A 16,420-nucleotide genomic window follows, 5' to 3' on the forward strand; every position below is an offset into this window, starting at 1 on the left:
TCACGTCGTCGTCTGCCGGTCGCGAGCGCGCCGCTTATCGTCCATCGCGCATCAGTCGCACCGCCGACACGACGCAGAGCCGCATAAGTACGCACGTCATGACGAACGTTTCCAGCCAAACGTCCGTCATGCAACAGCGGTCCGCTTCGCGGCAATCACGGCGGTGGTGCCGCCGGTGGACGACCGTCCTGGCGGCCGTCGCGGTCGTCCTCCTGTCGGCCACGGGTTGTGGCCACGCCGGGGCCGAGCGACGTCGCGTGTACACAGCGCCGCTGGACGATACGGGCCGGTCGGCCGTCTACTGGACGGTCGACTACGGATCGCGTACCGTCAAGTTCGAAGCGCACTTCGCGACCGGCGGCAGCCCGTTCGATTGGTTTGCGGTGGGTTTCTCCGACCGGGGCAACCACTCTGGGGCCGATTTCTGCGTCATGTGGGTCGACTGGAAAGGCGCCACCGGCATGTTGGTGAGTGTTCGGACTTAGGGATATACGTACAACGAGCAATGATGGTATATACTCCTACGAAAGTATAGGTGATCGCCTATTGGCTGATTCTACACTACGTATATTTTAGTAGTGATTGTTGCAGACTTCTCCTCTACGCCAAACGATGATCTCAGGTCCAATATAAACTTTTATATAAAATGAAAGAAGTTTTGAAAGAGAAGAAAGTAATTACCTATACTTGCTGTAATATGAACATTCGACTATTTAAAAATAATATTTTTTATTATGTGAATATCATATACATAGCTATGTAATAATCAAAAACCAATACGGTGAAAAAAAAATGATGGTGATAACGTTAGCAAAAATGAATGAAAAAAAATTGTGGTTGCACATTTTTTTATTTAAAAATTGTATAAATTGTATAAAGTTCTAAAGCTATTTGCAGAAAAAAAAAAGAAGAAGAAATTATCAACTTAGGCTGAAAAAAGTATTTAAATAGTACAAAAAAAAATAAATAAATATAAATAATTGTATTGTTTTAAACAATTTACGAGGAAAAAATGTTTAATTTATAATAATGCTTTGTTTCAAGTGTAATAAATAGGTACATTATAAAGCAACATACCTAATTCTTATATTATTTACACCATGGTTGTATATAATATAGTAATCTACAAACAAAATATATATTTTATACAACAAATTTTGGTATAATTTTTTTAAAAGTTTCTCTCTGTCTGCGATGGATTAGTTGTTTTTGAAAATTCCTGGGAATTTTGATAAAATATGCTAAAAATATAAAAGAATGTTTAAATAATTATTCAATTTTTCCAAAAATTGCCTATAATGTATAAAATGCTCGAATTTTTCATGTTTTTTGTGAGGGTGTAACATAATTTAAATATATAATATAGTTCATATACAATATATACGAATAAAAGATGCTATAGACTAATATTATATTTTATTTTCACTTCTATAAGCATATTTGCACTTATCGAAGCTCCGAACTGATGACAATAATATAATTAAATCTCGATAATATTTTTCAAAATCACTTTTCTTGTATCATTTAATTCTACTATGCCAAATCTGTACTTCGTATGTTTGAGGAAGATTTAGGAATAAGCTTTTTGGGTTTCGAATGACTTCAATGGTGCCAAATCCAAACGTAAAATTAATAAAGTTATCGTCTATGAAATCGAATTTTGGACCATAAAATTAAAATTATTTTTATTTTTTACTTCAAACGACCATCTTGCGTATTGGATTTCACGGCGATATGTGTAGATGATCTCACTGCACTTATGTCGTTAGAAGTTAGTGTGTTGTGTTTTTATTTATTTAGGTATATTTTTTATAGTATAGTAATTAATTTATTATAATGATAATGATATAAGTATGCATATCTCAGCGATTTAATCGTATTTTAATGCCAGAGTGGAATTCACAATAAAATCCATTTATTAATTACCAATTTATTTATTTTTTTAAAAATTTAAAAATTTTTATATCTCATTTAATAATTTAACAATAATAACCGATTAATTTTTTTTAATTAAATAATAAAATTTATTATATTTTATTCAAAAATATAAAACTGAGTACTACATTTATTATTTTTTAAATGTTTTTGGAATGAAATGTGCTTGTTTTATCTTAGTGTATATCAAAATACTTTTGAATTGATTCAAAATATGTAGTTTTAGATTATTAGTTAGTTACCTATAAAAAGATTTAAGATATTATATTAATCTTTTAACTTTCGTATATGTTTGGTATTTACATAATTGATAATACACTTCTTGGTTCTTAATGGTTTTGACATTTTTTGATAAAATGTTCAATATTAAAACTATTTATAAACAAATGGTACATTATAATAATACGTGATTGAAAATAAGAAAGACGATACGTTAAAGAAGAATTCGAGAAGGATTTATATAAAAAAACCTTTTTTTTTTGTTTGTTCTATTAAGTTCAATTAGATATTGCTAATTGGTAAGATAAAATTACAAAAAAAAAATAAAAATAACATAAATGTATCAATATACAGTTAAGTTGTTGCTTTTTTGTAATAAGTAATAAAACGTAGAAAATAAAGTTGTATGTAAATAAGCTTTTTTTAAATTGTTGTATAGTATAAATATTTCGATTTTGTATAATAATAAATATATATATATATATATATATATAATATATATTATATACTATTTAATGTCAACTACTTTAAAATGTCATATTAAGATATTAAGAAGATTAGTGACCGTGATTTTTTAGTCAATATAGACCTAAAAAAATTTATAAAAACGGGATTATATTTTTAAGTGCATAATGTATTTTGCTTTGGAAGACTCATTTATAAGAAAAATACTTAAAACGTATCTTATAATATAATGTATAGAACTTCATAAGTAACTAAAAATATTTTCAAAATTAAAATCTAATTTTTCAAACTATGAGTATGCTGGATTTTGGTCAGACTAATTGAAATTTACAGTTGAGAATAAAAAAATTATATTTTTATCATATACGATAGATTAGGTAAGGCTAGAGATTTATAAGAGTTGCATGTTTTTAAATAATCATTCAAAACATAGCTAAGTAATATTATAGATTATTATTATTTGTTTCATAATACTAAAAGTTTAAAGCGATAATTTTAATTTTGCGTATTTTGCATATTAAGCTCTTTTTTCCTTTTTAGTGCATATTTTTGTTATATTTCTATTTTAAGTACACATTTTACATATTTAATTTAAAAGAAAAAATTTAAAACAATATAATATGTGACATAGAGAATAATATTTTGTACGTATTATGCCTATACAATATTTAATATTAATATTCTATAAATTGAAAAAAAAAATAGATTAAAATGGTTTAATATAAACAATTAAATAATCTATCTACTTTTGTTTTTCCAATGATTTGTGTGGAGTGAAAAACATAATCAGTCGATAAGGAATACGGCAAATACTCCGAATTTGGTTAGTTGATGTCAATTCGTTTATTAGTATTGTATGTGTTTTCGTTTGATGTTAATATAGTTAGTATAATATTCGAGACTAAGTACAATATTTTTGTTTTCAAAATTAAATTAAAAACATCTTATTTAATAGGTAATAAATAAATTTATAATTTTTAATTTTTCAATAAAAAATAAAATATTTTTAAGAGCATATTTTAGCACTTTTGCATATTTATAGAGCATATATTATAATATTTGTAAGGGCATAAATGAATGCATATTTTAAAGTTTTTTAAAATATTATTTTCCTAGCCCTAGTTATATAAATTTAATATACCTATAAATATTCTTTTAAACACTGTACATTTGTGCACGCACGTGAGAGAAATTTTATAGATATAAAATTCCACTACGCCATTGCCAGTTAAAAAATTATTTTTCTTTTGTAAATCATTTGTTGCAACGGATTACTGATAATTTATAAATATTGATATTTAATTATCATTTATGACGCGTTTTTATAATTTAAAATGTATTTTTATATTAATATCATGAAATATTTTCTTTCTTATAAGAGGCATTTATTATATGTTAAAATTTGTAACTTTTAGCAAAAAGTGTTATGGTACGTAAATGATATTGATAATTTAAAGTTCAAGTTCATTTTATCCTAAAATAGAATTGAAATTATTTAAAAAGTCAATTCAATAATTCAAAAAAGCATATTATAATAATTGTTCTATACAATATAAATAATGAAGATATAACTTAATAAAATAAAGAATAATAATTTTTATTCAGGATACGTGGACCGACAATTCTGGAAGAATTTCTGTAGATGAGCGACAGGATTGTGAAGATTTTGATGTGGCACGATTTCACGGAGGTGGGATTGCTTTGACATTTACTCGAAAATTTGATACATGTGATGACGACCGCGATTATTTAATTCAAGTAAGTGATAATTACATATGCAATTAATCTTATAATAATTTATCAAATATTACACTTTGAAACGGTTTTTTTTAAATTTATATGTAAATCCATACAAATTACTAAGTTTAAATCTGAAACTTTAATGTACTAACTTAAAACTAAAATATAATATTTATTTTTTTTGAAAAATTAAAAACATAATTGATGAGGTAATAATTACGAGATAACGTAATTAAAATAAACTCGAACTATATTTATAATATACCTAGTTTAATATTATGATATAAAATTCAATAAAATGGAAATTAATAATTTTACATATAGGATGGTACTACTCACATCGTGTGGATGGTGGGTGGTGGTCCATTATTTTCAGTAGAAGGACTGTTGGTGTCGCAGGCCAGAGCGAAGGGTATGCAAAGAGTCCAGTTGTTAAAACCAGAAACACCACCAGTCCGATTGCCGGATAAAGTATCCAAAATAGATGTGTTAGTATCCAAGGTAAATGTTCCCGCGGATGAGACGACGTATTGGTGTCACGTGATGAAAATGCCTTTGGATTTATCGTTCAAACATCATATCGTTAGGGTAAGCATCACAATATGTTAACTTACTATTAATAATAAATATACAATTAATATTATAATTCACTCCTTCAAACTTCCAAACATTAATCCAAACTTTAACCGTTGATGTTTTTATACTGATTACAATGAGAGAAGAGTACCTTTGTTTATTCGGTTCTAGTACTAAATTATTTTATTAATAACTAATAAGTTTTCAAAAAAAAATATTAACTCAGAGTTATTTAATGTGCAGGTAATAACTGGTATTAGTTTTCAACAGTTTTTTTTTTTTTACTTATTCTTTGGTATCTAAATAATTTTGTATACATATTCTAAATAATAACAAATATGTATATAAATAACTCTGAAAAATTTAATTTGATTATAAAGTCTTTATAATAAAGCACTGTTTATACGGAAAAAATATCACGAGGTAAAAACAAAATAAATAAATAATAATCATCATATTACCTGATATTTTGAAAAATGTTTAGTTTTTTTTTTTTAAAATACAGTTTTCTGTATCAGTTTTAGTTGATTAAAAATGTTTGAGCTATAAGTTCCGGTTCATAATATTTTAATGGCTCTTGGTATTTGGGTCCTAGAATTGGTTCATTTTAGTATAATGTTTAAAGTATAATTAAATATTAAAATTTTTTAGTTATTACGCGTTCTATTGTGATTTTAGAGAAAAAGTACTAATTAGTAGTTACACCATTAAAAGTAAACAATATTTCTGAATTAATGACGAATCAAGTTTTTGAAATAGTGCATAACGAAAATTTAATATGTTTATACTTAATAGTTAATACTATAATATAAGTATTAAAAATGAGGTAACCAATGTTTTATCTAAAATGATTTCTTCTAACTTCTCTGAACTTTATAAGTAATACCTAAGTGTTTTAGCCTTAAAATCACACTATAGAAATTAGAAACAGTGGACCAGCAATAGTCGATCTGCAGCGTTTAATTATTTTATATTTTTATTCGAAAACAGTTTGAGTCGGTTATTGAAGAAAGTAGTCGAGGCGTAGTGCATCATATGGAGGTGTTCCATTGCGAATCCAGTGCTGACAGTCGGATACCACTGTACAATGGTCCTTGTTTTTCGGATAAACGGCCATACAAGACACAAGTGTGCAAAAAAGTGATGGCTGCCTGGGCTATGGGCGCAGCTCCTTTCGTGTATCCCGAGGTAACGCAGTTAAACCATTCACACTCGACACGTCGCCACGAGACTATTTATAATTTCGAATATCGATGATGACAGTATTATTATAATAACATGTTCTGTATATATTTTACCGTGACAGGAGGCCGGACTACCCATCGGAGGTCCTGATTTCAATAACTATATCATGTTGGAAGTGCACTACAATAATCCCGGGTTAAGAAAAGGCAACGTTTCTCATCAATATTTAGCTTATTTATTCCACTTCTCTCCGATAATACGGTTTTTATTGTAAACTATTGCTGTGGTTTTGCAGGTATGGTAGACAGTTCTGGCATACGGTTGTACATTACTCCGGATGTGAGAAAATACGACGCAGGAGTGATCGAATTGGGCTTAGAGTATACAGACAAAATGGCCATACCGCCTAAACAAGAGGATTTCACGTTGAGTGGCTATTGTATTGCTGAATGCACGGCTGTGGTAATAATAATACGTTACATATCGACATATGCAATTAAGTTGTCATTTCGATATAGTTTTAACGCATTTTAATCTTAGTATGATATCTGATTATTATATGAATATGTTGTGTGGTGGGTATATTTGACATTTTACTTGATAAAAGTGATAAAAATGATGGAGAGTGGGAGAGTGGCATAATTTCCACCATTTTTGTCACACCACATAATTTGGAATAACTTGTAAGTATAATATTATGTCATACGTGATGAAATATATATTACGAGAGTAATGATAGTTATTATTTCACATGAATGTGCTGGTTTAAAGATCAATTAAGTATTCTAGGTAATGTTAACTTTTTTAAAATTTAAGTGAGTATCGTATTTGTATAACATAACGAGTTTTAATAAAATTCAACTTCAAAATAAAATTGTTTTTAAATGTGTAAATAATGAGAGGTTATTAAAACTTTCTAATGAGACGTAAGTAGATGGATATTATTTTTGAATAAATATTTTAAATTAGTTTTTATTTATCTAGCGCGATCTAGTTGATGAATGTTACCGTACAAAGGTGGCTTATAGTTCATATATCTAAAAAATTCCGCTTACTCGTGTATGTATGACAAACAATATTTAATTTCAAAGTAAACAAGTCTGTGTATAATACATGATTATATACGAATACGATGTATAAAACGACTCAATAATTTTGTGTCAAAACATTTTAGATGGCTATAATCATTCATTTATTATATTATTATTATGCTTAAATTGTACTCGCAGTTAATTTTTTTTTTATTGTGTTTATGAATTACTCATGATTAAATGTATACTATTTTGATTTAAATTTAAAATTAATGAAAAAACTTTTTAAAACATTTTTATTAGCAATAACAAATTCTACTTAAACAGATAATAGGTATTCAATGAGAAATAATTTTAGTTCTAATTTACATGGGTTTCATTTTCTTTGAAAAAAATGTGAATTATAAAAATAATGCGTAATATTGATACAAATATGTATATTTATTAGACATACATTTTTTTGTAACTTTAAAACGAAATTTAAAAACGTAGTTGTAAAAAAAAAAATGACTTTGTCTTCATAGAATCTATAGAATTAAATGCTAATTTACCTAGTTAGAAATAAAACCACTAGATGTCGTTCGTAAATATGTTAGTAAGTTTTAATTGACTGATGAATCAGTTGATGAGATTGAACATTCTCGGTTCATAGTCAAAAAAGTACGACGCTTTATAAAATACTTTATCTTTTACTTGAAACTTTTTGACGCGTTATAATTTAATAATGGTATTTAGTACATATTTTATCGATCGGTAAAAAAAAAAAATTGTTTAAAACTAAATCTTTTTATACTTTTAGAGTATCCCTTCGGCTGGAATTGAGATCTTTGGTTCACAATTGCACACTCACCTTACTGGCACTAAGATCTACACAAAACATGTACGCGACGGACAAGAATTGCCGGAACTTAACAGGGACAATCATTACAGCACACATTTCCAGGAAATTCGTTTACTTAATAAACCAGTGCGAGTGCTTCCTGTAAGTCACGTTTTTCGTATTAACTACAATAATATCATGAGCGTGTGCACGGGAAAGGCAGGGGAGATGACTTTCTTTTCTGAAAGGTTTACTGCCTCCAAGATTTTCTATCAAAGTGTTTAATATTTTCAATTTTAAGCATTAGGTGTATAAAATATTAAAATAATATCATAGTAAAATTATATATAACTTTATATTTTCTAATAATAAGACAGCTTTGTAAAATTTTCATAAAATTTACATTGAAATGTATAATGATGTGACACAAAATAATACAGTGGCGGCTCTATTACCCCCCCCCCCCCCCAAAAAAAAAAAAAAAAAACAGGTGAATTTAATATAATATGATACGCTTTTATTATTACAGTTTATGATATTATATTATATTAGAATTATACTAATATTAGGCATCATTTAATTGAAAATTCTCGTTAGTCGTTATCTTGTATTTTCGCGTAATAGGTAAACTGGTATGCTAGTTCGTAGTAGATTTGTAGGTACATATGTGGTTTTTCGATAGGGACTCTCGGGTTCTCTATTTAGATGTTCAGTGTAATATCGTTTTAATGCTTGTTGCTTCATTTTACCATGGCGATTTTAGGCGAGCAGATGACCGAAAGTTACCTTATTAAAATATTATATCTTATCGAGCTATATCTATAGATATAGATCAAGTTATAGATCGATTTGCTAAAAATAAAAATCGAAAATTAGATTTTGTTTAATAAAATATAATTATTATTTATATATATTTATTTTTTATAATATTATTTTGTACTAATGACTAATGTGGGTACTATGTGGCACTGATTTTGAATCATTTGAATAAATATATTATAAAATATTAAAAAAAAAAAATGTGTGTGATGCTTATGCCCCCCCCCTCTCCCGGAATCAAACTCTAGAGCCGCCACTGAAATAAGGCACACAATACAATATGTAAGTATAGGTACTTAATTTATTTTTCATACCTAATTATTATTGGCGGTGGTAGTTTGTAGGTATACCAATATGAGGCGATTGTAAACTCTGTAAGAATACCATTTAGATGAAAAGAATATGAAAGGGTTTAATGTAAATTCCATCTGTTTTATTTTCTTACCTATAATGAGTATACGGAAACCTTCGCCAATATTAAGGCCTTCTCATATTAAGTACGTTGATATCCGTTGCGATGACATACGTCGAAATTGAGGCGCAATAACAAAAATTACAATGTGTTTATTAAAGCTGTTGGAACGGAGCAATATAATATTACTTTGACAAATTCATTAAGCGATACTCACATTACTTCACGCTTCAGTTGTTTACTCAACGATTTTCTTTTCTGGCGGAGTTCACATGAACTCAATTTTACCTGTTTTTTATATTCTAGCGGAATTGATACTAAATAGATATTTGTGGCGGAGTTTACATGCGCCCACCAATATTTTATCTTACTGTACAGCTATACAGGCGAATAGGCACCTATAGTATTGTATTGTATACTTGCTACTATTGTCTATCTTTAAATCGTCTTATAGGTTAGTTACTATAAATTAATAATAATGATTGTAATGTATATAATATCGTAGCTGCTGCGGTCGTCTATCGTCGACGTCACGAAAATAAAATACAATGGCAGACTCTCGTCTTAGATAGGAATTTCGGCGGCGGCCGGGGTAAATATGCAGTGTTTATAATACAGGCCAAGGAGCTAAAAAATATTATAACAGTGTGATAAATAATAATAAATAATTACCAATATAAGATGAAACGCCCAGCGCAAACACCCTCGGGTTTCGCCGGTGTGCGATTCAATCAACCTGCAACGACGGAACTGCGTAATATAATATAATTATATCACGTTATATGCATAGATGGGTACATACTATACAATCTATTTGTCGAATTTTTTCCGTTTTAATTAATTATTAACAATGCCTCATCGATCAATAAACCGAAATCAATCAATCGTCGGCGGGTTATCTTCATTGCTCATATATAGTGTACCTATACATACAGCAGTGGCGTATTTACAGGGGGGAGGATCAAGGGGATAAATCCCCCCCTCCGTAGGCTGTATACTCACAAATAATTATAGTCATCATATTATTTAAAAAATTATTATTATTTTTTTTTTTTTTATCAATAATTGATTAAATTTGCAAGAATTAAAATATTACAATATATTGTACAATATTCTCATTGGTATCTTCATTTATAAAGTCATATCCCCTCCCCCCATGACAAAAACCTAAATACGCCACTGACATACAGTATATTATAATATAAATGCATTTTACTATATTATATTTAAGTATAATATAAATAAACATAGGAATATTTGCAGTATTATAGCACTATTTGGATAGCTTATAAATTAATATGTTATAAAATGGGGACATATAGGTTGATTCACCAAGTACGCAAATCCCCATTTTTCTTTAATAAAGAAATTATTTATATTTTGGTTTTATAAATTTTTGAGAATACATATAAGAATAAAAATATTTTTTTATATAGGTAGGTATTTGATTTTTTTGCACCATTTAAAGAATGTCTCGTACAGTACAAACTTAATCTTTTTCATTAGAAAAATAATCTATTTTTATTGAAAATGATTAAACAGATGGTTTTTTTTTTATATATGTTATTTATTTATATATCGTAGTAGTTTAAAATCTAAATAAGTAGTTTTTGAATTACTAAAACGCATAAACTGTTAGGTTTAATATTTAAAAATAGTGTTACAAAAATTAAAAATATTTAATGTAATATTTATTAAATACTCAGATAATTTTTACAGATTATAAAATATTAAAGTATTAATATAAATTTGTAATAGTTTCTTTTAATTTTAAAATTAACATAATATAACTCTCATATCTTCCAAGCCTATATTCTCGTATATGACGGATCTACGAGTATCCTTATTATTACAAAAAGTTAAATATCCAACTTCAAAACTACTCATTTGAGTTTTAAATTAGAACCATCAACATTAAAAAATAATATATCTGCTTAACAATTTGTAAAAAAAGGGCGGTTATTATTGATTGGTATATCAATCGTCACTTGATGTTATACAAATCTAAAAAATATAATATTTAAAAATATACGATCCTTAATTTTTAAAAATTTTAAAAGTTATAACTAGTATACATTTATTTTTTATGGAAAAAAAAAATGATGAAACACTTTGTATATAGTGTATTAGTGTATATATACTAGCATTAGTCAGCGGCATATTTAAAATTCAACTATGGGAAAGGGGATTAAAATTGTTTAATATTAAACTTGATATGATCATAAATTAACTTCTTGAATACTTTCAACGATTATTTATTACCATTGTATAAGTTTGTACGTTAAAGACCATAGTTGCACTATAATTTTCAGTATGAATTTGTAAAATTATTTTATTCATACATACAACAATATCGCATTTGCTAGATATATTAAATTGATGCGGTTAATATAATATAATACCATTGCTAATGGAAATATTTTACAAAACAAAGTTTTCATGATTACTCGATTTAACGAGCTATGAGAATTAGGACGATAAATAATAATAATAATAATAATAATAAAAAACAGTAGTCCTAATGGTGTTTGAAACATGAAATGTCATCAAATAGCTAATTAAGTTCATGCAGGTATATGATTAAATGTAAAGTGTAACGACAGTTGGTTTAACGAGTTATATAAAATGTCGTAGTAAAAAATGAATACCTATAGTAGAGGTACCTATCACGAAGTTTAAAATTAAAAGCCAATCACCTAACCAAAAATGTACCATTAATTTTAATCAATTGACTGCCGTAAAAAATTATAATGTAATAAAATATTTTTCAATATGACTGTATAATAATAATAATAATAATAATAAAAAAACGAGTTCGTGTAATGAAATGATTATTATTGATATATTTTTTTTATTTATTGATTATTTTTGATGCGTGAACAGTAGTTGAATACTATTGTAAGATATCAATTAAATATATTTTATTTTTAGGGTCTTATATTGGCCATATTAATAATAACTTAAAGATTATTTTTATAAGTTATTTAGTTCAAATTTAAAAACTATTAATCTACATTCTATAATTTTAATCATCAATAATTTATATTTAAAAATCAAATAGTGACTTTATAACTATGATTGAGTATAAAATATTATTATTATTATTCAAATAATTTATCTATTAGTTTTTACTAATTTATTAACTATTACTAAGTCAAATATTAAATTAAAAAGACAAAAGTATTAAACTTAGTGCTTTAAAACTAATGTTGGTAAGAAAATATATTTATAAATATATTCAATACTTATAATAATAGTATACCTAAAAGTATAAATTTTGATTTTAATACAATAATCAATATTATAATATATAGGGGGATGCATTAATAACTACGTGCCATTATAACACTGAAAACAGACAAAATATTACACTCGGCGGTTTCAGCATTACTGATGAAATGTGCGTCAACTACGTGTATTACTATCCCAAGATAGAATTAGAAGTTTGCAAGAGTTCAATAAGTGATCAGAACCTCAAAAGCTATTTCAAATTTCTGAACGAGTGAGTATTCAGTTTCAGTAATCACTATTCTCAATAATAATAAACTATAGATATTTACGTTTTAATATAATATGCGATTATTTTTTTAATAAGACACATTTTTAGCCATGTGGTATAATTATATATGTATAGGTACTATATTATATGATGTTCAATAAGTTTTGAGACGATCATTATAGACTTATTGAGACTGATAAACGATTATATGATATAATTAATGAGATTATTATGAATATTTATTATCTATTATTGTTCCATATCGTTATTAAAATATAGATACAGTAATTAAGAGTTTCTAAACTCATTGAACACTTAGTATAATGTGCGTCGTATTGTTACATAATTTTACCGTGATTGGTTACTTTAATATGAACGTATTCGATGCATGTCGTGTTTCATTAGATATTCAGATAAACCACATAACTGTTTTGTCTTACATTTTAATATTGTATTATGTAATGATAATTTATAAATACAAATAAAATGTTAATAATATCTTCGAGGAATGCAGACAGTATGAAAATCAAAGAGAAGAACTCAAAATGAGCCACTTTATCAGGATAAGTTTAGGTCCAACCCTAGACAACGAAATCAACACACTAACACAATAAAAAATATTAAGCCCAATATAAGATACAAACAATAATTGCAATGTTCATACTTATTTAAATAGTATCTCAAGACTATTATTTAATTATCTATTTATATTCTTTTTTTTCTATCAACGTGTATTTTGAATAAGTGATTATTAAATGTAAACTATACAACAAATTTAATGGCTTATTGCCTTAGTAGTCGAAGCAGACATTTTTTATTTCAAAACCAATAAAAAAAAAAAAATGTTAATATTATATTGATAATGACAGTTTCGTGTCAATAGAAACGAACATAGTACCACGGACATTTGTGAAAATTATACTTGGAATAACAATACGACTATGAACTTAATATGAAAATTTTATGAGTAGGTCGATTTTCTATACATTCAAACCGTAGATATTAATTTCACTCGGTTTAAGTTGTTCAATAATTGGAAAGTGAATGATCGTATTTCAAAACATTTTCTATGCAATCGATTGTGGTTTTATCGTGTGAATCGATAATAATAAAGAAAATACACGTACGTATATTATAGAATAAGTAGGTAATAATGATTTATATTCTAAAATTCAGCTGTTTTGTTAAATGTAAATACATAAATAAAAACATAATTTTTTTTGCTAGACATGAGCTCTGTTAGTATCTAGGTACTAAATTCGATCCAACGATTTCAATATGTAGGTATACAATAATCAATAATAGAATATTCGTAGATTTCTAATTTTCTTTGTGGATTTGAATTTCATATTTATCTTAAGAGTTTAGTGCATTATATTATAATTATTAATTATTGTTATAATTAGATATAAATTGTAGACATCTACTGGATATTATATTTTATTATTGAATATTTTGATGATCTATCGTGCACTATTATATAATTATGTATAGGTATCGTATGATTATGACATAATAAATACAAAATATAATTATTATGCAATACTCAGTCATGAAATGTGTTTGATGCATGCAAATAAACGCCGGTAAGATTAATATTTACTATACTTATTTCGATAAAAATGTGTATAAACGAATAAAAATAAATTTTAAGTTTTAACTATAAAGATGCCGAACACAGGATCGACAAAACCTGACGCTCGAATGTACTTTTTTTATCCCTTTAATTTTTACTCGAAACTTCCAATACAACGAACGAAGTTTTAATAGTTTTTAACCTTATACTTTGGGTTTACAACGTGCCCTCAGAACATTCCACACTGTGGAAAAATTGGATTATCGCACTTCACAATCGGAAACAAACTTTAACGTTTTGATTTTTTTCCCATACTCTCTCAGAAATGAATTAATATGTTTAAACATTAAATTATGGTTTACAGCACTGAATAATGTGTTGGTTTGTGATGATTTCCGTGCCTTGCATAATATTGTGTTCATCGCACAACGTTATACTTCAGACTTCATAACCACGTATCGTGCATTTAATATCGATTAACAATTACTGTAGGTCGTATATTTATAATTTATTCTTGAACTTCCATTGCACCTGTTTTGGCGTTCATGTTTTTTAATACGATAAAAAAATAAAATAATAATACGGCTATATTATGTTTGTATAATATAACACAAGGACCGTTACGTGTTCGCAGATGGGAGCGACAGCGGACATCGCCGGAGCAGGCTGTGAGTGTCAACTACAACGAGCCCGAGTGGACACCGATGCGGAGTCGGGTGCTGCACCAGGTGTACGAAGAGAGTACGCTGTCCATGCAATGCAACAGGAGCACCGGCGAACGGTTCCCGGGCGACTGGGAGAACAGGCCGTCCACTAAAGTGCTGTATACGCTGCCGCCGCCAGCCAGAAGCTGCAGTAGGGTGCTGCCATCCTCGTGATTTCGATGTCCTGTACTCCTGTACTTGCACGTTATAATATTATAATTATTACATAAGTAGATACTTGAAAAAAACCCTCTCTATGGGCCGTACCCTCCGAGTCGTTGACGTCCTCAAACGATTGGACGGTCCATTCAACGCGATCCATTAAGTGGCTACTAACCGAATCATTTTTATCGTCCAAAGCGTTTAATAGTATATACGAAGAAAGTCTAAAAAAGTGTTCTGCTCTCAACTATAATAATTAAAAATACGTAGACTGGCTGTCGTTATAGATATTTAAATGCATAGAAAACGAATATTGAAACGTTAGTTTTTGTTTGCTTGTAAGAATGCAGTGTCATAAATAAAAACGAAGACTCGATAATAATATTAAATGAAAACATTTTTAGATTCGAAATCATGAAAAACGACAAAGAAAATTATAGTGTCTCTGGGTATTACAAATGAATTATCTCATATGATATTATATACCTGCATAGTGCATTCATTTCATATAACTTGATGTTTATTATAATATTATGTTGTTACTGTTAACTATCTTTTAACACCTGCGATGTCTTTTACAATATAAACCATATTATTATTATTATTACATTGTACAAGGTATCAGGTAAGCACTTCGTTAAATTCATCACCCTCTTTTGCGTTTACAATGGACTTCTTCAAGGATTTTTTTATATATTTTATAGATGTGCGTCCCTGCGTATTATACCTATTATATAATTATGTTACTTAATTTTTATTCACTATTACATTATATGATTATTTGGTAAATGAAGAAAACATGAAAAATTATTCTGATACCTAAGCGTAGAAAACATTATAACAATTCTATTTTTCACACTATCATTACTTGTAATACTATTTTATTTTTTGTCAGTTTGAAAATTCTAGAAAATTAAAATTCTATTCTTTGCCTTACATTTTTTTTAAAATGTTATGATTGAATATCTACACAAATAAACGTATTTAATTTATTAAAATTAAAAACAATGCCGATAATTGGGAGTAGTGAATTAGAAGATTTTGGTTGCTGACCACGGTAATTTAATTATTTTGATCTATTTACGGTGCAGAGTTATAATATATGAAAAAATTAACGTAATCGTTAAATTTATTAAAGAATTATTTTTGAATAATATTACTTAAATCTAAATAATTTTTTTATTTAATCTATAAGATGTTTGATAAATGTCCAAGAATATTAAATTATTTAAAAATGCCGTTAAAAATTGGTTTAATATTTTATAGTCTGAGTACGT

At 27.6% G+C, this 16,420-nt stretch overlaps 1 protein-coding gene across 1 annotated transcript; it reads left to right on the top strand.

The window, feature by feature from the left end:
• Positions 1 to 16,089, top strand: LOC112601699 (dopamine beta-hydroxylase-like). The gene is made up of 9 exons (XM_025349438.1): positions 1 to 467; positions 4,225 to 4,377; positions 4,684 to 4,947; positions 5,926 to 6,123; positions 6,242 to 6,326; positions 6,416 to 6,582; positions 7,951 to 8,133; positions 12,517 to 12,704; positions 14,912 to 16,089. Exons 1-9 carry the CDS (start codon positions 99 to 101, stop codon positions 15,153 to 15,155), a joined length of 1,851 nt encoding a protein of 616 aa, XP_025205223.1. The 5' UTR covers positions 1 to 98; the 3' UTR covers positions 15,156 to 16,089.
• Positions 16,090 to 16,420: the final 331 nt, after the last annotated feature.

The sequence above is a fragment of the Melanaphis sacchari genome, unplaced genomic scaffold (assembly GCF_002803265.2).
Source record: "Melanaphis sacchari strain LSU unplaced genomic scaffold, SCAv2.0 Contig7_pilon_pilon, whole genome shotgun sequence".
Classification (NCBI taxonomy): Eukaryota; Metazoa; Arthropoda; class Insecta; order Hemiptera; family Aphididae; genus Melanaphis; species Melanaphis sacchari.